Genomic DNA, 22,793 nt, shown 5'->3' with positions numbered 1-22,793 from the left:
TAAGAATCATACAGACTCAAGTGGTTCAAAACGTACATGTATGTATTTATAGAAAAAATTTACAGAAAACACTGAATATGTTAGTTATTATCTAAATAGTGAATTTCTAAGTAATTCTGGTTTCTTTTATATAGTTTCTGTATTTTGTACATTATTCTATAAGAACATGTTGGCTTTAAAATAAAAATCCATTTATTCTACATATATACAAGTAAGTTCTGTGCAGAGAGGGGAGGTGAAGAAACCTGACTTACAGAGCACCAGTGTGAAGGACAGTGCGGTGTTTCACTTTTCCTCTTGTTTTCACTGTGAATGGTTTTAGTGTAAAACGGTGGGAATGCGTGTGTCCAGTTCAGAAGACCACACGGTGCCCTCACGTGCTTTTATGCATATGGATATTCTCAGGAATGGTTTCCAGCCTCTTGTAAAAACTGTTTCTTTCACAAACAAGATATCTGCCTATCTCAATCTATACATACCTTAAAGTGCAAATTTTTATATGTACTTATTCAGCACATTAAGTAATGAAACTTGTGCGTATCAGGGGCTTAAAGAAAAACATTTAAAATGTAAGTATAAAAAGATTCTGAATTTACAATAAAAATACCCTTGCCCGGGTTTTGTTGTTGTTATTGAGACTTATCCTTCAATTTCTCTTTCTCCTTTTTCTTCTGTTTTTCCTCTGCTTGTTTTTCTAAGTAGTCTTTAAGAAGACTGTCCAGCTGTGGCTCACACTGCCTTGCATGCTGCAGTCCATCTTCCCTTTCTGAAAAGACACAGACCATGGGAGCCATTCTTTACCTTTCAGAGGTTTCTACACCACTGTCCCCCCTCTGGGGCCATGGGCCCAGCAATTCCTCACAAACCACCCAGGGATTAGCCCCACAGTCAGTTTTAATTTAAAATGCTCGAAACAGGTACATTTTTCTTTTACCTTCACAGTGTTGGATCACACGCCCCCATAGTCCATTTTTCCTCAAACAGGACAAATTTCCTACAATCAGCAAATGCCTCCTTCCTCTGGTCAACGCAACATTCGTTCGTTTTTCTGAATCAATGAACCCTGCTTGTCTTGTCCTCACACAGGACAGAATAATGATTTCCTTTTCCGCGCCCTGAAAGGCATCCACTGTGGACACCTGTACAGCTTTAACATCAGGATGGTCAACGTCCACAGCACTGAGTAAACTGCAAATCTGTAGATAAAGAAACAGGCTCACAAAATACAGAAATTAGGAAGAACTCAGTCTCTGAACTGTTCAGTTCAACCATTTGGTAGTAAATTCAGGAATATTTTTATTTCCTTTTCTAAAATTTATTTCTTATGACTCACATGGACTTAGGTAGAAAGTATCTAAAATTGAAAATGACAATATTATTTGTGAAGAATAATCAAAAGTGATTAACCTATTACAGGGATTTTACTTGTATATACTATTTTGAGCAGATAAGTAGCTAATAATGAAAAATAAAAAATACTAAGAAAAGATTATAAAAATCTACTTAGCAACAACTGGCTTTTATGTACATTAATGCCTGGCATCCATCCTCATTTACTGATGAGATATAATAATGCAAGAACATTGTGAAAATCAGTCTCAGTCCCATCTGTCCCCAGACACAAAGCATACACCACATTTTCCTCCTCTAATCTGTTTATTTGCATTTTCCCAACAGCTGTATACTGAATTTAATTAAACCCTGTTAGGTTTGCATTGAGTAATACAGAAAAAATCCAGGCCAGAAAAATACAGCAGAGCATTCCTTTTTAAGTACAGTCCAAAGATTTTTGGCACCAAGTGAAGTACTGCAAGTGTAATACCAAATATTGTAATGTAGAATATGAAGTTTAATGTGTGACAAATACCATCAGATGGAGCACACACCTTGTACATCTGCGATTTGTACAATGTTATCACCCCAATCATGGAGCCCTCTATTCCACTTGCAATCAGTGATTGGATTAGCTTGAGGGTAAAAGTGGCTTCTGCCACATTCATGAAGCTGTTCTCTCTTTCAACCTGGAGTAAGAAACAGATCCAAAATTATCTTCCCAGAAAGGCTATGGGAAGACTGAGTGAAACCATACAAGCAACAACAATAAAATTAAGCCAAGAAGTTAAGTAGAGATTCCCATCAACACGGATGCCAGTCACCTGCTCTGCTCCTGTGACGTTATAGAAACACAGTGTGGGCAGCCACTCGAGTGCAGGGCTTCTCTCTCTCTCTGAAATGCCATTCACCAGGTTTCCCTCATAAAACAGATCATTAGCTATGGCACTGATCACAGGGTGACAACGGTATTGGGTTCTCAACAGAATGGGTTTGTGACCCTAAGAAATGGAGAATTAATGGAGAAATTTTAAGCGGAGAAAAACAAACAATGAAAACATAGCTTCCCTTTTGTTCCTAGAAAAGAGAAAACCTGTTTAAAATGTTTTAGTGTTATATATGCTCTTAGATTAATCACAACAAGAGAAAAAAACTACAGATTTGAAAAGAAATGATAAAGCTGGGTAGTGGAGCACTCCTTTAACACACTCTGGAGGCACAGGCAGGTGGATCTCTGAGCTTGAGGTCAGCCTGGTTTACACAGAAAGTTCCAGGAAACCAGGGATACACAGAGAAGCCCTGTCTCAGACAAAACAGAACAAAACAAAACAGCATGAAAAAAAGAAACTATAAACTGTTCAGAGACTATAAACCACAAAATAGAGAGTAAACCAATTCTTAATGTCCATCCCCCTACACTGTGCTTTTATAATCTATGTGAGATTAAGCCTAATAATTACGGTCTTTTGACATTAGGCAGGCTGGGTGTACAAGCCTATGGTCCCAGCTCTGGTGAGGATAAGGCAGGCTGATCACAAGTGAAGCTCATTCTGGACTAAACAAGAAATTCAAGGTCAACTTAGTGAGACACTGTCTTCGAGTTCTAAGCCACAAGATGGCCATGCTGGCTGTGTAGCACATCCGGCCCTAGTTTTCCTTCAGTGGCCCCAGCAGCTCTCCCTGATGCACCCCAGCATCCGTCACTCCACTCCACTGAGCTGCTGCAGTGCACTGCATCGTGAGCAGGCACAAAGAATGCCGAAAACAAACTTATCTAGCAAGTGTAGCATTGGTGACCTCATGAACAAAGCATCATCTATAAGAAACACAAAAACAATGAAGAAATCAAGTCTCACCACTCTATGGGGCTTGTTGAAGGCTGTTAGCATAAATCAGCACACACTAAAACCTAGGATGATGTATAAATAGTAAAGTCACACTGAAACTAATTTTTTTTGGCACATTAACAAAAAATAAATAAAAATCCCAAACAATAACTATGTAGTGGTTGCTGGGTACCCTGACTGTATGAAATGTCACTTCACTGTTCCCCTTAGACTGAACACTCATGGACACAGAAGTGATGTACACAGAGAGACAGTTCCGTTTTTAAAAGCATATTAAAATAGACTGCACATGTCTTTAAGGAGTGTACTTTCTACAGAACCCCAGTTATAAACTACTTAAGAGCAAGGATAAAGTACCACATCTCCATCCTTTCTGCACCCACACAGTATACAATTAGTGGTAACTCGAAGTATTTAGAAGTACATGCCATTAAGCAAAGTCGATCAAAAAGAGTTTGTTCTAGTCCATTTTCATGAGCTGCATCAGAACCCTGAATTGTAGGAGGCAGCTGTTTGGGGTCTCCAACAAGAATCAGCTTTTCACACTCAAACCTAAAAAGAAACAATTCAGAAAATTAATCTAAGCAAAGAGAAAGATATACAGATGCCATTCACTATAGGTTCCAAAATGTATTCTTAGAATTCAAAGGCAGAAAAAGTCATAGGACTTAGCAGAGCTCAATGGTACTCAGTAGCAAGTTGAAGGCTTTGAAATGTTATCTTCAAGAGTCTTTGGGTTAGGAAGAAGGCTCAGTGGTTGGAGTGCCTTGAAGAGCTGAGCTCAAATCCCTCCCTCTCACCTAAAGGCCAGGCACAGTGGTGGCAGCACAAATCCATACTGCCAGTGCTAGGGGCTTAGAGATAGGAGAACTCCAGGGACTCACTGGACAGTCTAGCTAAACAGTGAGCTCTGGATTCAGTGAGAGACCATATCTCAATAAACAAGGTGAAGAGAGCTGGAAAGATGGCTCCGTGGTTATGGACACTTGTTCTTGCAGAGGACCCAGGTTCAAATGCCAGCGCCCATAGGGCAATTCACAATGGTTCATAACTCCACTCCAACTCTAGGAGGTACATGACACACAGACATGGGCAAAATACTCAAACACAGAAGATAAATTTTTAAAATTAAAAAACAAAAAGAAACTCTGAAGCTGTCTTGAAATTCTTTGGCTTAAACTGTGTTTTAGGGCTGAGATAAACAAGGCCTTCTGGAAAACTGTCTTTCTAAATAGGAATAAGACAGTATGGGGAAGACCTAGTTTCACAGACAAACCTATCTCCAAATGTCACAATCTAACATGTCTGTGGCTCTCCCTGCTTCTCACTCTTACCGGTACCTGGAGGTAGCGACTGCATGGCTGTTCTCAGGGTCAAATGACGGCAGCTGTGTGTTCAGGACACAGCAGAGCTGCATCACCTCCTGGACTCCACACAAGGCCTCAGGTTTCCTCCAAACCTGGCTGCTGGGAAGTGACCAAGTCACCCTGACTGCCCAGTATCATTTCAGGAAAAGCTGAAAGCTCATGCTCAGGCTCCCAGGAAACCCTGACAACCCCATGGACACATGACCTGGGATGAGCGAGGTCTCCTGAGTCTCACTGTGGTGGGCTGTTTTTAAGACATGCTTTATTTTCCATGGTACTGGAGATAACCTCGGGTAACAGACATTGAACATGTGACCCACTGAACTATATGTCAGCTCTCGAAGATGCTTTGAAGCACAATTTTCTAATGGCTATAACGGCTTAGGTTTCCCTCTTAAGTTTCCGGGCACAAATCTTCATTTTCAACATATTCTCTCATAAACTAAAACATATTTTCCGAAGTTAAACCATTAAAATCATACAAAAGAAAGGACACTGAACGAAATTGCCCAGTGGAGTTAGGAACCATTAGTCTAGCTGACAGATAAGGGAAGTCCTATAATGGTCCTGGCAGTAGTGCTCTTAGGACAGTGTCTTAAAGACTCTGAGGTAAGTCCAATGACTAAACTATAGGCTCACAAAACTTTGGTATATTCACTTCAAAAAATGTCTATTATTTACAAAATTAATGTCAGTAACTGAATTGCTAAAATCTCTGACAAGTGTTTGGGAAGAGTCTAAACTACTTGACTCATGGGTGCTGTTGAGCAGTCTTTCAGGTTACCTTGCAATCGGAAGGAGCGAGGCTGGCTCTGTCATCTGACTGCACTCATCCAACACAACCACAGGGAACTTAAGGTCATTCATACACGGGAACGGACAGGCTGCACAGGTAACACCAACGACTCGAACCTTCATTAGAAAGAAAGAGGAAGGTTGAGATAATATCTCACTCTGTAGCCCATGCTTAGCCTCAAAATGCTTCTGCCTCGGCCTCCCTCTTGCGTGTGAAGAGTATAGTTGTGAGTCACCTTGCCCAGCCAAACAAAAAATATCACTAACCAATGGCTATTAAAAGAAAACCAAGAATTTAAAGGACTTGAAGGCTAAGTCAGAAGACAAACCAAATGTACCTTGGTTCCTGCTACTCCTAAATTAATTGTCAGTTTATTGCTACATCTTCATCGCTCCCACATATAAAGTAGATGTTGCAGAACATAAGCTGCTTTATGAGGCCACTAGCAAGGACATATTCACTGTGGTATTATAACAGAAGGAACATATGGTTCAGAAAGCTTCATGGAAGACATGTCTTCCTTTATCTTCTAGGTGAATTTGAATGAATGGAACACATTTTATCAACACTGACCTGAGTTTCCCATGAAGAACACAAAACATGCTAAGAAACCATCCTTTGCTTAACTTCTGAACATTGTGGCTCTGTGATTGCTTAAGAAGGCACCTGTCCAAAGTAGGGCATGCCTGTAATTCCTGTTCTTAAAAGCTTGAGGCAAGAGGATCAGGAATTCCAGGGCAATGTGAACTACCCAGTGAGTCACTAAGTCAAATAAAATAGAACTTCAAATGTACTTTTACCCTTTCATGCTTTTGAATTGTAACTTTAAGTAATATATTAAAATACCACTGTTTTCAAGGCAGAAAGCTTGAAAGGCTAGTGTTTAATTATCATATAAATATATATAATAGAAAAGTCTATGAATTTTAAAGCTTGGGTATGGTTACTGGTCTAGTATCTGTGAGCTACACACATGTATACTGTATGAATGTTTGTATATATCCATGTCCCTTCCTAACCTGCAGCATAATGACACATAACGGTAAGACCATATATAGGCAGATGCCTTTCTTGTTTAAAAATTATTTCTTTTTAAGGCTAGAGAGATGGCTCAGCAGCTAATAGCACTGGCTGCTTGCTCTTCTAGAAATTCAGAGTTCAATTCTCAGTATCCACATGTAGCTCACAACCATCTGTAACTGTAGTTCTAGGGGATCCTATGTCCTCTGGTGTCCAGACATAACACCATATACATGAAATACATAACTAAATCTTTAAACTTTTTATGTAATTACATTATTACCTCTTCCTGTTCCTCCCTCTAAGCCTGTCATATACCGTCCTTGCTCCCTTTCAACTTCACAGCCTTCTTTTTCATTAATTGTTGTTGTTGTTATTGTTGATGATGTTGTTGTTGCCGGTGGTGGTGGTAGTGGTCGTGGTGGTGTGTGTGTATTCTTAAATACATAAGCACAATCTGCTCAGTGTGTAGAATGTTACATATATGTATGTTTTCAGAGTATTAAATGCCAAATGACTTTTTCAACAAGCCCAGATGACAAAACTAGGACTTTTAACCATCACCCCACAGAACTAAGAAAATTGTAAGCATTATTTTCTTAACATCCATCACATACAATGGCTCTGTATCAGTAAGGTTTTCATGCCTTTATTAAGTTGATCCCGAGTTCACTCAGGACCAACACAGAGGAAGGAGAGAGATTCTATAAGTTGTCATCTGACTTCTACACACACACACTCTCACACACACATATATACACACACACCCACATCACTTAGGCAGAAGAGAGTGAATCTCTGTGAATTTGAGGCCAACCTAGTCTACACAGCAAGTTCCATGGCTACATAGAGAAAGCCTGTCTCAAAAATACACAATAAAAGAAATACATGTAACTTAAAAGAGAGGTCTGGGAGCTAGAGAGATGGCTCAGTAGTTTAGGCACCGTAAGTTTCTCCAGAGGACCTAAGCTCAGTTGCCAGTCCCCAAACTGGAAAACTAACAAACTCCTATACATCTAGCCTCAGGAAGTAACTCTCCTCTGTTTTCTGCAAGTATCCACATATCCACAGAGTCACCACCCACACATATGAACTAAAAAAGAAAGCTGTTTTACCTGAAAGCCACCTTGTCTTAAAAATCCCAGCAATAAGCATTTAGTTCTTTAAAAGTATTTGCTCCTTTTAGCTTATACATGTCTCTTGGTACAACTCTTAAATAGCATTTATTATTTTATTTCTGGAAACTATATCTAATAAAAGAAATTTTTAGAAGGAAACCCTTAAATTTATAAATAAGCTTTTTTAAAAATTAAAGAATTTAGTTTTCCTGTTAAAGTACTGAACTAGTTTTAGCTTTTTGTTGTTCGAGATAGAGTCTCTCTATGTAGCTCTGACTGTACTAGACTTAGTCCGTAGACCAGGCTGGGCTTGAAATCACAGAGACTCACCAGACTCTGCCTCCCATGTACAGGGATTAAAGGCATGTGCTAAGATGACCAACTATTTTTACCTTTTAATTCATTATGATACTGCTGAGAGTCAAAGAGTAGAAGACATTTTATTATTGACTAGAAAGCAGTAACTATAAAGCATTTTTAAAAGTTTATATAGCAGGTTGAGTAGTTTATTACATAAATGGCAATTTATGAGAACAACCAAATTGAGCACTTAGTTGAGAGGCAGCACAGAGTAAGTTTTACAACTCTGATCCTAGAAAGTTAGTCTAAAGGACTCTGAGGACCTCTACCTGAGCATTTTTAACCTGTGTCATTCAACCCAGCATTTGGAGGCAGAGACAGTCGATCTTTGTGAATTCCATCCAGGTCAGCCAGGGTTACACAGTAAGACTCTCTATAACAAAACAAAACAAAAAAGTATTCTAGGGGCTCCTGGAATGCAAATTTATTACATACTGGTCATTAGTTTCCACTTTTCTTTCCCTGTGGTTTTTCTGACATGTCCACCCCACTTGCAATGTGACTTTGCAGTGCTTACCACCAGAGAGGCAGGTGGAGGATGTCTCCTTGCCTGTCAGATGTGGGCTTGGCCACATGCCTGATGAGTTAGAGCAAACAGAACATTAGGAGACAGAGCATGAACAGAAGCTTTAAAGGTCTAGCCTGTCCTCCTGTGTACAGGGTATTCTGAATATGCTGTGGGTAAGTGCTCTGAGAGCGAGACTCGCACACAGACTAAGCTGAGCCACAGCAGCTGACACACAGTCATAAGCTGCCCTGAGATTCTGTAGTTCAGCAGCCTTATTTCAGTAACAGTTGAGCAAGGCAAGGTCTCAAACAAGCAGGCTTCCTAAATCTCTGCAGAAACTAATCAGTGTCCTTGCAGTTCCAGGAGCCAGTGACTCTTTCTTCACCACTGTTCTGTTCCTCGGGCACCATTTTCATAAGGCAAAGCTTCTGAACTGTCCCCTTTATCAAGGGGACAGGACTTCCTGTTATCATCTGGGCACCTGGCACCCAATGCCGGGAAGAGTAGGGTCCTACCTATATTCTTGGGGACAGGTCCTGACAGACCTGGCTTTCTAGGACAGCATCAAAGACAAATTTTCACTCTGATATTTTAACCAGAATAAAACCTTTTTCTCTTTTTCCTAGAATCCAACTGATTTTATGAGTTTTACCAAGAGTCTATTCAAAGCTGTCCACTTTATTCTTCAAGCCTCTATAAAAAGGAAGAAGAAAGAATGCCAGTGGCATGGTTGGGACAAAGTCCAAAGAATGATGGTGGTGAACAATGCTGTGGAATGGTGAGAGAGGCTCCAGGAAAAAAACGGAGAGGGTCTTTTACCTCAGATGCACTGTTCCCAGAATTGTTCTTGGATGAGATTTCATGTCTCCTGTGACATTCACACTGAATTTATAAGACATGATTTTTGTTGTTGGATGTCAGAACGCAGCTATAGAACTCATTCTGGTCACTGTACCCTCAATCTCGATATGGTTTCTGCCTTGCTTTCATGTTTTCCCACATAGAATATATAGTTCATGTCAGGCAGCTGTGTTTAAATTTGTCCGTCCTAAGAAAGCTCTGGTAAAAGGCTGCTCTGTTAATTTTAGTATGTGCTACAGCTGTAAATAAAGGTACACTGAGACTGAAGGAAGGCTGTCTACAGAATCAAACTCTAGGCCCACCCATTCCCTCAGATCCTCACATCCCAGGTCCAGCAGAGATCTGCACAGGGTGATGGAAGACAACAGTCACAACTTGAAGGATGTCTGCTGCAGATAGAGTATGCAGTGGTAAGGATGCACCGAGCACACAACTTGTTGAATCTAAGATCATCCGTTGCCACGGATGAAGAACATCTGAACAGAGCATACTCATTGGGAAGGAACTGATGCAATTCTATCTCACCTGCTTCAGCAGGACTCTGTTGGTCCCCAGTTTATGCTGCTCAATACTTTTTCTGACATAAACTCTTTCTATAGGAGTCAGCTCTTCCTTCATCAATGCATGGAGTTCCTTCAGTTGCTCACTTTCATTGTCTGAGCCAGCATGCAAGCTGAAATTGAGCAACAAGAACAACTATTATGTTCTGTTAACTTCATATACACGAGGAACAAAATGGATTAGACTTTTGTGGTTGTTTGCTTGTTTTTGTTTCTCTAAGTCAAAGTCTCGCTGTCTAGTCCTGGCTATCCTGGAATTAGCCTTGGAAATGAGTCTGGCCTTAAACTCACAGAGACCTACCTGCTTCTGTCTCCCAAGGACCAAAATAAAAGCCTGAGCCACTACACGTGCTTTGGATTACTTGTTGTAAGATAGAATTTCTATGTAGGTTTCCTAATTTAACTAAAAACTAAAGTTATCTCTGTCTCAAAGGTCAGACTTAAGATAAAACCCATGAAATGTTCATACTTCTTAGAATATTCTATAATAGTTAGGATTTAGCAGTCTTACCTGTAAGGTAAAACTGGCTTGGCAATCTTCCTAACACTCCCAACTCTGATGAACTTTTCAAATCCAAGACTGAGAAGTCTTTAAAGAAAACAAGACAAAACAGATTTACCTTACTTAGAGAGTATAAAACAGGTTCACGTGTTATATTAATGTGAGCTTTTCTTTAAAGACAGTGTGCCAGGCTGTAGCCCAGACTTTCCTTAAACTGCAATGCTCTTCCTCAGTCTGCGTACTGAACATACACACATGCACACACAGGTTTAAGTATATTATTATCATAATTATTTTTGCGTAGGACTGTACTGTAGAGTTATATGATTCAATATGAAATATTTAAACTCAAAGCAAAAGCAATGAAGGTGAAATTTTTCTCATAACATACTGAAAATTTGGCAGTTATCTTCCTCTCTTGGTGCAGGAACTTAAGCCCGAGACTTTGTGTATGCTATACAACCAAGCGTTCTATTACCGAGCTACCTCCTCAGCACACTCTGTAGAAAAATTTAGATATATTTATTTTATATTAAGAGACTATATAAGTTACTTTTCTACTGTTGTGATAAAACATTGTGACCAAAACAACTTAATGAAAACAGGAGTTTATTAGGGTTTCTAGTGCAGGGGAAGAACAGTCAGTGGTGGTGGAGAGGAGAGGACAGGCAGCTGGAGCAGCAGTTGGGAGCTCACACCTCATTCATGAGCAGAAGCAGAGTCAGCTTCTCAACCTCAAGGCCCACCTCCAGTGACACACTTCTTCCAGCAAGGCCACACCTCCTAGTCCTCCTCAAATAGCCATCAACTGAGGACCAAGTATTCAAATCTCTACAGAGGTTATAAAATGCTAGTGTTGGATTGATCAAAAATAAATGTATATCCTAAAAACATAATAATATAAAAAGCAATAAATACTATATATTTTGCGTTACGAGCCTTTTCAGTATGTTACCATAATGATGCCTATCCCATCAAAGAGGAGGATACGGAAGTGCAGGATGAGATAACTTAGTCAAGCCTACATCATTAACAAGTTGATGGTGCTGGAAAGATGGGTCAGAGTTTAAGAAAATTTGCTGCTCTTACAGAGGACCCTGGTTCAATTCCCAGCACCAACACAGTGGCTTACAACTACCTATAACTCCAGTTCCAAGGGATCCAATGTTTTCTGGCCTCTGTGGACACTGCACATCCATGATACACAGATATAAATGCAGGCAAAACACCCATACACATAAAATTAAAAAAACAAACAAAAAAAAAAAAAATCAGGGGGATGGAGAGATGGCTCAGAGGTTAAGAGCACTGATTGTTCTTCCAGAGGTCCTGAGTTCAAATCCCAGCAACCACGTGTTGCCTCACAACTATCTGTAATGGAATCTGATGTCCTCTTCTGGTGTGTCTGAAGATAGCAACAGTATACTCATATAACTAAAATAAATAAATCTTTAAAAAGAAAAAAAAAGATTAAAAACAAAACCAAAAACAAACAACAACCAGGTGGAGCCAGCCAAGCCTAGAACTCAGGCTATACTGTCTGCTTCCAGAGACTAGAATGTTCTTCTCTAGATAACTCCTAATTACAGATCTTGTGCAGAAGAAGCAATTATTCCCTTCCCTCTTATATCCTACAGGCCTAGCTTTATACTAGCTCAGAGGTACAGCTCAATGAACTCCAGGTCCTCTAAAGCACCTGTACCACCTTAAAAACTGAAATTTAAAGAGAACTAAAGCAAACTATAGCCCTCTGTGATAGTTCCCATATGCTCGTCCTTGGAAGTGGAACTATTAGAAGGTGTAGCCTTGGAGGAAGTGTGTCACTGTGGGGGTGGGCTTGGAGATCTTCCTCCTAGCTGCCTGAGGATGCCTAGTCTATTCTTGGCTTCCTTCTGATGAAGATGTAGAACTCTCAGCTCCTCCTGCACCATGCCTTCTTGAATGCAGCCCTGTTCCCACCTTGATGATGATGGACTGAACTACTGAGCCTGTAAGCCAGCCCCAATTAAATGTTACTTATAAGACTTGCCTTGGTCCTGGTGTCTGTTCATAGCAGTAAAATCCTAACTAAGACAGAAGCTAGTACCAGGAGTGGGGTATTGCTGTGATAGGCCTGACTATGCTTTTGCTGGGAAGAATGTGAATTTTGGGACTTTGGATTTGGAAAGCAGTAGAATGCTTTAAATGGGGCTTAATAGGCGATGCTAATAGGAATATGGAAGACTTTGTTACTGAGAGTGATCTGAATTGTGCAGACCTTGCCCAAAAGGTTTCAGTGGAGAATTTCAGTACATGGTCTAGGGACTGTTTTTGTGGTATTTTGGTGAAGAATGTCGCTGCTTTTTGCCCTTGTCTGGAGTCTACCTGACGCTAAGGTAAAGAGATTTATACTAATTGCATTGACAAAGTAAGTCTCAAAAAAGCCCAGCAGAGACTTTCTTCTTTTATCAAGTCTCATGAAGAGCATTTTGAACAAATGTAGCAAGCTTAGAAAGAAAAAAATATAAAATATAAGCTTCAAGTGTTAAAGGGGCACCAGGAAGTGAAATGTAGATGAGTCCTGTGTTCAAGAATATTAAATTAAAGTAAGGGAGTAATGACCTTGGGGCACGATCCCACCCAGCTAAGTTAGCTCCAGGCAACTTAGTACAAACTTTTAATCCCAGGAAGCAAAAACAAGCAGATAGGGTAAACCTAAAACAGATTAAGTTCTAGGTGAAGAAAAGCTTAAATCCAGGTGTGGTGATACATACCTTTAATCCCAGGAGACAGGCATACAGATCTCTAAATTCAAATTCAACCTACAGAGCAAGATCTAGGACAGCAAGTTTAGGTACTGAAGAAATTAGAAAAGAGGAAGATAGTGATGATGTAACAGAATTAGGGGCGGGGGCATGTTCCAGTTCCTGGAAGCAGAAGAACTCAGCAGCTTTGGCCATGTATCTCTATGTTCATGAGGAGAAGGAGACCACTGGGACAATTGATGCTGGTTAGCTGGCACTAAGAAATTAGTGGTGATTAAGAAGAGACCAGCATCACTGAGGAGAAATCTTCTGGAAATGTTTTCTGAGAGCGCAAAAAAGCTGTATTCCAGAGATAGCCAAGGTTGCAGCTGTACTTGGTAATGTGTAAGAATTCACCCAGGTGGTACTGGTTTTGAAGGCATGAAGGGTTCATGAAGAACAGCTGAGGCTTGGGACTGTGAGGGGACATGGAAGGCCATTGGTGAAAGTACAGCCTCAGTTGTAGTTGACAATCCAGGACTGAAGGGGTCATGCAAAGGATTTGCAGCTTGGCACCATGAAGGGAGCCTATGAGAGGCTATTGGTGAAGCCTAGTTGCAATGGAAGACTCCAGTGTACTGGAGATGCCAGTACCATAGGATGATCACCAAAAACAACAGCAACAGTGTAGTGGATCAACCTGAGCTTAGAGTGCTACAGAGGGCAGGGCTGGAAAAGTAACATAAGCCTTTTGGAGGAGCAAAAAACGATTATGTGTGAATTCCAGACATTGGAAGAAGTTGTGAAGCTGAAATTGACTTGGTGACCCCAAGATATTAAAGATGCCAGAGCCACAGGATGCCTGCTAAGGAAAGCTGCTAACAGGGAGAGGAACTGGCCCAGGTGAAAGAACTTTGTTGCAGTCCACAAAGATGAAAAAGGAGTTGAAGATCTGAAGATCAGCATGGAGATGCAGAGTCTGGGGTTTGCCCAGTTGGCTTCTTGTCTTGCTTTGGGAATTACATTTAAGTGTAACATTGTTGAGACTGCTATAGACTACAGGGATGTTTGAAGCTGGGCTAAATAAATGTATTTTGCATTATGCTATGTTTATGTTATGGCCCCCATAGAATCATGTTTGAAAAACCTATGAGGGCCATAGGAGTGGAATGTGATGGTTTGTATTTGCTCGTCCCAGGGAGTGGCACTATTAGAAGTCGTGGCCTTCTTGGAGGAAGTGTGTCACTATGGGAGGGGGCTTGAGATCTTCCACCTAGCTGCTCTAGGATGCCGAGTCTGTTCCTGGCTTCCTTCGGATGAAGATGTAGAGTCTGCCTGGATGCTGCCCTGCTCCCACCTTGATGATGATGGACTGAACCACTGAACCTGTAAGCCAGCCCCAATTAAATGTTGTTATTTATAAGACTTGCCTTGGTCATGGTGTCTATTCATAGCAGTAAAACACTAAGACAGCCTTTAAACACAGTTTCCCAAAATGATGACAAAAAACCTCCACACTGTGAGAACATAAAAAGATCCCTTATTTTAAGCCTTCCACAGTCTGACAGAACCTAGACTCAGGCTGGAGGAAGGCCTCTGTAAGTTAGGACTGTAAGGGGTTTCGAGATTGAAGGCTAAGTCCCATCGACAAGTAGCCGCAATCTGTGGGGCACATTAAGTGAAATGCAGAAGGACAGAAAGGCACCAGCACCTACTGCATTCTGCTTCCTGTGAGTGGATGGGCCAGCTGCCTCATGCTTCTGCTGCCATGGCTTCCCTAGCACGGGGCCTTGTACTGTGGATGTGAACGGTAATAAACATTTCCCACCTTAAGTTATTTTGTTAGGCTAAGATGAGACGTAAGTAACTAATGGACTTCAATGTAGAGAAAAGTGAACTCCTCCTCCATCAAACAGAGCTAGTGCTTGTTTCTCAATGCAAGTTTGTACTACATCAGTACCATGGTAGGAACACTACTCTCAGGGCACTGATACTATAGGGGTCTGTGTATCATACGTAGTCATATTTACATTTTTCTCTTAAAAAATGTCTTATTCTGTCTTAGTCAGGGTTTCAATTCCTGCACAAACATCATGACCAAGAAGCAAGTTGTGGCGGAAAGGGTTTATTCAGCTTACACATCCACATTGCTGTTCACCACCAAAGGAAGTCAGGACAGGAACTCACACGGAGCAAGAACCTGGAGACAGGAACTGATGCAGAGGCCATGGAGGAAAGTTACTTACTGGCTTCCTTCCCCTGGTTTGCTCAATTTGCTTTCTTATAGAACCCAGCTCAGAGATGGCACTACCCACAATGGGCTGAACCCTCCCCACTTGATCACTAGTTGAGAAAATGCCTTACAGCTAGATCTCATGAAGGCATTTCCTCAAAGGAGGCTCCTTTCTCTCTTATAATTCCAGCTGTGTCAAGCTGACAAACAAAACCAGCCAGTACATATTCCGAGCATCACAACAATGTCTATTCCAATGCACAAGAATGCTAGTCCATTCTGAAGAAATGGGGGAATTCAGCCTATTTACAGTTGAAGCACCTATCTTTCTTATAGATTCATATTTTTCAAGTCCTTTTCAAAGATTCAAGCACTAAACAGCCTTCTAAAATAGCAGTGGGTATAGCCTAGTGGTAGAACACTCATTTAGCATGCACAAAACCCCAGGTTCAATCCCTAGCACTGCACTGCATGCTCACGCACACACACACCTACCTTCCTTCCTACCTACCTACCTACCTACCTACCTACCTACCTACGTACCTATTCCAGGACATTTGATCATACCATGAACCCCAAGAGTGTATATTTACTGAAAATACCTATTTCTAGTTGTGGTGCAGCTCAGCCCTTAGCACATACCTTTAATCTCAAACAATGAAGGTAAAGTTAATTTGTAGGAGGAAGCACTCATATTTGAAAGTGATGTGTTATTATTTTCCTCACAAAGGAATGAAATCAAAGAAAGATTTGACAGAAATAGAATATGCCCAACCCTCATGAGGATAGAGAAAAGGAAAGCTATTTAAGGAGGGGGGGGGCAGTTTTACCAGGATAGGTTGCAGAGAAAGAACAAGCTAGACACAGGTGAAGACAAAAAAAGCCAGAGAACAAGGAAGCAGAGGATTAGAACAGATTGCCAGAGTTAGTTCGAGGACAAGCAGATCAAAAAGTTGGAGGCCAAGAGAGAAGCAAGATTGAATCAGTCAGCTCTGAGAGGAGTTTGAGACAGAACAGCTGAGTTGAATCAGCCAGCCAGAGTTCAGAAAGAACCAGAAAAGGATGGACTTATTCAGCAGTAAGTCTCAGAGGCTGAAAACATTTTAGGCCTAGATAAGATTGTGTGAAGGCTACAAGCGTCCAGGACTAGGCCTCAGTTAGCAGACTGAAGCAATAAGCCCTGGAGATGAGTTACCACAGGAAAATAAAAGTTACTTTTACACAACTCCCACACTCCCATGTACACTGAAGGCATGTGCACACACACAGAGACAGAGAGATTAAACAAAAAGACTTGATTTATAAATCATGGATTTATAAAAATAAAGCTGTTGCTTAGGTGGAAATTCAGATAAACACTGAATTACTGGTAAATATTCAGTATTTCCTTGTCATTTAAAAAAATATACTTACTTCCTGTCTGTGTGTCTGTGTTGTGCCAATTTGGGCACATGAGCCTCCATTCATCAGACTTGGCAGCAAATGCCTTTACCTGTTGATCCATGCCAGCAGTCCTTATTTAAAACAAAAAACCCCAACAAACTATATAATCAAAAATAACCTGGGCCTGGAGATGTATCAGTAAGAGCACTTGCAATTCAAGCTCAAGTCCTGAGTTCAAATCCCTAGCACCTACATTAGAAAACAAAAACCTGCCAGAGTCATGAAGTCACCTGTAATCTAGCACTATGAGGACAGAGACTAGATCCCGGATCAGAGAGAGACTGTGTCTCAGAGTAATGAGGCAGATTGATAATGTAGGACATGTTATTCTTCTTTGATCCCTACACATGTAAAGGTGTGTACTTCTACCATAGACACATGCATATACAGAATAAATTAAAATTTCTTTTTGTATCTACTTAGACTATATTGCTATGTCTTCTTTGTATACCTCTTATTAAAATAAAGGCATAACTTACATTACTCAGCTATGTTAATGTGTTTATAAAGGTACATGAGCAAGAGAACGGCACAAAGGATTCTTACTGGTGAGAAGAAATAACATAACCCCATGGTGTATGTGAGTCCTCTGCAGAGCATCAACTGTCTAGCTAAGGAGCGATGGGATTGGAAATCTACTATTCCCAGTAGCAAGCAGCAGGCCAGCCTCCTTTTAGTTCCAGAGGAAGACAGTATCCATCAGTCCAAGTTGCAACCCCAAGAAATGCCTTTCAAAGGAATGCTCAGGGCTCACAACAGATTCCCCCCACCGTGCAGCAACACATGTGCTTGGCCAAACTTGTATTTTATAGGGTTCTTCCATCTTTAACCAAACTGTCAGATAAATGAAAAATCATTAATTAGGAAGTTAGACTGTTACTACAGCAAAGCTTTGCTGTGTCGTCAGGCAGCAAGCGTATGTATGGACACTGAGACACAGTTATTTACCTCCACTTGTCACACTTACCCAAGAAGCACTCTGTCAACAGCTACGTTAGTGGAAGAAGAAATGAGGATTTTCCATGGCCTTGCATTGCCAACTGTTCCAGAGTCACACTTTTCAAACAGCTCTACCAAGAACAAAATCACCACAGCCAGCAAATAGCTTTTGCCTGCTCCAAAAACACCTAAGATACCATAAAAACTTTTATGAATATACAAGCAATATTTTCTCTGTCTCACCCACCTTCATTTAATTAGTTAATATATTCAAAAATCACAGTGTCCATCCACCATGTGCAACACCAGAGACTAAACAGATGACGCTACAGTCAGTGGGATAGATCATAGGTAAAGAGTTGATAACAGGGTAACACTGTTAAGAGGGCAGAACGAAGACTGTTTATTGTGGCCTTGTTGGATGGGAAGGCGCTCTGTAAAGAAAGAAGTAGCAAGCTGGGTGGTAGTGGCATGTGCATTTAATCCCAGCAGTCAGGAGGCAGAGGAAGGCAGATCTCTGTGAGCTTGAAGCTAGCCTGGTCTACAGGTTGAGTTCCAGGACAGCCAATGATACAAAGAGAACCGCTGTCTCAAAAAACCAAACAAAACAAAACAACGAGAACGAAAACCAACCCTACACATATGAAGCAGATGTGCAGCTTGCTCTCCATGTGGGCTGGATAACAACAGGGGCAGGGCTGCCTCTGACTCGGACTTTGTTGCTTTTGGATCCCTTTCCCCATAGCTGGGTGCCTGTCTGGCCTCAGTGGAAGATGATGGACTTAGTTCTGACTCAACTTAAAATGCCAGGGTAGGTTGGGGCAGGGGCATTGGGGGAAGATGGAAGGGTGGGACTGGGAGGGCAGAAGAGAGGGCATTTCAATCAGGATGTAAAGTGGGTAAATAAATTATTGGAAAATCCCCCCAAAAGAAGAAAAAGAAGAAGGAAGGGAGGAAGGAGTAAGTAAGTAGCAGAACTAAGTCTTCCAGAATCACACACCCAAGATCTAGAGAAAGTCAGCTAAGCATGCTGAAAGCCCTTAGGGAATTTCCATGGATATACAGCAGGAAGGCAAGAAGCAGAGAGGCTGGGGGAGAGGGTAGGTAAAGGGACAAACCAGCCCTTGGGAGGCAGAGCTGTGTGGATCTTTCAGAGTTCCTGTGTGGATCTCTGGGAGTTCAAGACCAATCTGATCTACAGGACAGTGAGTTCCAGGACAGCCAGGCTTACATTGTCTCAAAAAAGGATACATTGTACCTCTACTATAGCTCAAATTTTTATCCTTCTGAAGCTGAGAAGCAGATACTGCAGGACTCTAAGCACCTGGACTGACTTGTCAGAGTGCAAGTCTTAGAAAACAACATGGGTGTTTATGAGAAAGGTGAAGGTAAGACAGAGCAATGAGCATAAGCAACACAAACATTCCTGAGGCCATGCGCTGTGCTCTCCTCTAAGTACCCCACTTACATTGAGTCGTTTACACATCCGACCACATGAGGTGTGTGCTATTTTTAATGCACATTTTATAGAAATCAGAGCTAGGAAATAAGCCACCCACCAAGATCACTCAGCTAGTAAATGATGGAGCTGGGACGTGAAAGCAGGGTTCTGATTCAGGATGCTACATCCTTACCCATTAGAAAACCACAAAAGGACAGAATAACCCACGAATGTTTACATACTCTACAGTGGCTCTTACCATGAATGACTGTGATAGGCGGGGAATGGCTGAAGGGCTCCAGTGCATCTTCATCACTTCCTTGGGATGCCATCATCTGCGCTATCTGAATTAGTGCTGTCGCTTGATCCTTGTTCAACCTGTGTGTGTTGATCAACTCCCTAGCTAACTGCAAGGTCGCTCCTAAGTGGAGGAGTTCAAATTTTGTTTTAATGCTTGTGATAGCTGGTGGGATAAATTTTCTTTTACTGACATTTTTACTGCTAACTGTAGCTGACTGAGACCTAGTTAAAAAAAAAAAAAAACAAAAAAAATCAGAAACAGTTAGGACTTTTGAAATGTGTGAGTGGATTATTATTAGCTCTCACTTTACCATCCCAGAAAAACAAGTTCGCAGGTAACAAATGGATAGCCTTCAATCTGGAGGGTGCAAGAGAAAAATACCCACTATCCGCTGCCATGAGTTTAAGTTGTTTACACATTAATTTATATACTCTTTACACCAAAAAGAATTACCCCAAATAGAGATTATACATAGATATTGAAATGTTCCCACAAATTTATGGTACTAATAAGTCATAGGCTTTAGATAATTAACATAGCTTATAGTTCAGGCAAACCTACACTAGGCAAATGAATTTACTGTTATTTAAAATATATAAAAATGAAGTTACAAGGCTTTTAAAAAACCGTAGGGTTTTATTGTGGCAAAGAAAAGGACAATGCTGCAAGAGAGATACCTAAATTGGAAGGCAGAAGCTGAAAAGGTAGCTCAGTGGTAGAGCACTTGTTTAGCATGAATGGGGTTCAATGCACAGTACAGGAAAACATAATTTTCTCATTTTAATGTATTAAGTATAAATTCACTTCCCAGTTGTTTTAATTCACTCACTGAGACAGGATGTCTCATGTATGCCAAGTTAACCTGGAACTCTCTAAGTAGCTGAAGATGAATTAGAACTCATGATTCTCCTATCTCCACCCCCTAAGTGCTAAAACTAAGAGTGTCTGTTACCACAGGTGGTTAATGTGGTACTGGAGAGGAAACCTGGGCCTCATGGATGTGACAGAGTGAGCTGTAGCCTAGCCCCATTTCTCATGTTTTGAAAAGAGCTTTGGTGTTAGAGAAATTTAAAAGTGAGATGTAGGCACTTAGAATGAAGATAGTACCAACTTGTACACCATAAAATCCTTCTTGGGAATGCTAAGTAATATGCAGTATTAAGATACAGATAAGGGGCTGGAGAGAAGGCAGGTAAAACCGGCTGCTCAGACTCTATTCCCAGAGTCCACATGGCAGCTCACAGCTCACTGTGACAGCACTTCCAGGGAGTCCAATATCTCTTCTGGCCTCCCCAGATGCCAGAAGCATATGTACATGCAGGCTGAACACCCATAAACAGTAAAACACCAGACAGATGAATGAAATGTTGCCCAGTGGGGCTGGTGAGACGGCTCAGCAATTAAGAGCACTGGCTGCTCTTCCAAAGGTCCTGAGTTCAACTTGCAGCAATTATACAGTGATTCATGACCATCTATAAAGAAAGCTGATGCCCTCTTCTGGCATGCAGTAGTACATGCAGGTAGAACACTCACACATTAAAAAACAACAAAATAAATAATTTTTTAAAAAAAGAGTTATATATATATTTATTACACACTAGATTTAAAAAACAAAAAGGTACTATAATGATCCTTTAAAAAGGCACCCCCTCAATAAAAAGAATTAATTTCAGAACTGGCCTGAATGACAACAAACCTGTGAAAAAGGTTTTTTTTTTCTATATATTTTTTCTTTCCTTTTATAAATGTTATTTATTTATTTATTTGTCACTCTCGGGATCAAACCAGAGTCTTACACGTGCTCACAGCATTCAACCATTAAGCCACATCTGTTTTATGCTTAACTTTTAATATAAAGTAATCTCCAAATGTAAAAGATAATTAAAATATTGTTGAACATATTTAATATTGTTATTGCACTTTTGGTTACTATTTGAGCTGATAAATTTTTTTGTTAGCTTGATACAAGTTGGTATCTGAGAAGAGGGAACCTCAGTTAAGAAAATGTCTCTATCACATTGGTCCATGGGAAAATTTGTGGGGTACTTTCTTGATTAATTACTGATGTGGGAGGGTCCAGCCTACTGTAGGTGGTACAACCGCTAGGCAAGGGGTTCTGGGTTGCATAAAGAAGCAGACTGAGCAAGCCAGTAAGCAGTGTTTCTCCACGGTCTCTGCTTCAGTTCTTGCCTCCAGGTTTCTACACTGAGTTCCCTTTAAGATAGACTCTAAGCTTTAAGATGAAACAAACCTTTTCCTCTCAAAATGCTTCTGATTATAGTATTTATTAAGCAATAGAAACGAGGCCACCATAATGTAATATGGATGATGTAAAGATAGAAAAGACTTACATTGCTAACAGGTGTGGCATTAGTGGAAGAGTAGCTGGGTTAAAGTAGTCCTGAATGTTCTGCAGTGTTGTCAGCTCTGTGATGGCATTACAAACCAATAATGCATGGACTGTTACTACAGAGACAAGGTAGAAAATGAATATTAGATGTAAGTAAAACCAACACAGCCTGGTTAAATGTCCTTATAACTCAGTCTGAACTAGTCAGAAGACAGAAAACAATTGTTTTAGGACATGCAGGGGTCTTTAAACATCTGTTTATACTGCTGTGCTCTCTACTCACCATTTAGAGTGTGAACTGCAGAACCTAAATCACCCTTGCACTCTGTACAGTAAACACAGAACAGCGCCAGTGCAGGGCACTGCTTGCCAGCCACGATTCTCTTTAATCAACACAGTATTGTGAAGAAGCATTTGTAAAGTTTTTAAACTTTCTTGTGTTTCTTCCCTCGATCATTTATTAAAACATACAGAAAACAGAAAACTAGAATGCTAACATTGCAAAGAAAGCATTTGTTACAAACACAAAAATGTCCACATGAAAAATGGCTGGGGAGCACCTTCAAGGAGGCAATGGGAGAGGAAGGGGGCTGGGATTGTGGGAAAGGGATAACATCTGAAATGTAAATGCAGAGAATATCCAATAAAAAAAAAAAGAAAGAAAGAAAAATGGCTGTTAATTGGTCTCTAGTTAGATTCATACTGATTGACTAAATTCACTGAAATAAAGATCAGTGTAGTATAGTGGAGCACACCTTTAATCCTAGCACTCAGTAGACAAAGGCAGATGGATCTCTGTGAGTAGGAGGCCAGCCAGGCTCACTAGACTTAATAAAAATAAAGGAAAGGAAAGAAAGAAAAGTGAGCCATGCACACCTACAATCCCAGCACTCCAGAAATGGAGGCAGGGAAATTTCTGTGGGTTCATGAGTAGCCTGGTCTCCACAGCAAGACCTCCTCTTAACCAAAACAAACAAGGCTGGAGGGAGTGGGAGATCAAAGATTAAAAACATGAAATTCTAAAAACTAGAATCATTAAATTCAGCATCTTTAGTTCATGATGGACCAAATTCAACCATCAAAAATAGAGAC

The 22,793-nt window shown here is 40.7% G+C and overlaps 1 protein-coding gene across 1 annotated transcript in view; it reads right to left on the bottom strand.

The window, feature by feature from the left end:
* Positions 1 to 629: 629 nt before the first annotated feature.
* The window catches only part of ZGRF1 (zinc finger GRF-type containing 1), a gene marked incomplete at its 3' end in the record, with an annotated part of 58,082 nt that continues 35,918 nt past the window's right edge, over positions 630 to 22,793 (bottom strand). The window contains exons 15-25 of the mRNA XM_080916030.1: positions 21,703 to 21,817; positions 19,310 to 19,572; positions 17,638 to 17,797; positions 10,281 to 10,358; positions 9,735 to 9,882; positions 5,331 to 5,458; positions 3,608 to 3,731; positions 2,157 to 2,333; positions 1,887 to 2,021; positions 935 to 1,196; positions 630 to 766 (exon numbers count right to left, since the gene is read on the bottom strand). Coding sequence (XP_080772156.1) covers positions 630 to 766; positions 935 to 1,196; positions 1,887 to 2,021; positions 2,157 to 2,333; positions 3,608 to 3,731; positions 5,331 to 5,458; positions 9,735 to 9,882; positions 10,281 to 10,358; positions 17,638 to 17,797; positions 19,310 to 19,572; positions 21,703 to 21,817 — 1,727 coding nt within the window. The remainder of the gene's footprint in view (positions 767 to 934; positions 1,197 to 1,886; positions 2,022 to 2,156; positions 2,334 to 3,607; positions 3,732 to 5,330; positions 5,459 to 9,734; positions 9,883 to 10,280; positions 10,359 to 17,637; positions 17,798 to 19,309; positions 19,573 to 21,702; positions 21,818 to 22,793) is intronic.

This window comes from Micromys minutus, assembly GCF_963924665.1.
Source record: "Micromys minutus genome assembly, chromosome: 4".
Taxonomy (NCBI): Eukaryota; Metazoa; Chordata; class Mammalia; order Rodentia; family Muridae; genus Micromys; species Micromys minutus.
The sequence above is the reverse complement of the archived record's forward strand: the minus strand, read 5'-3'. Positions and strand labels throughout refer to the sequence as shown.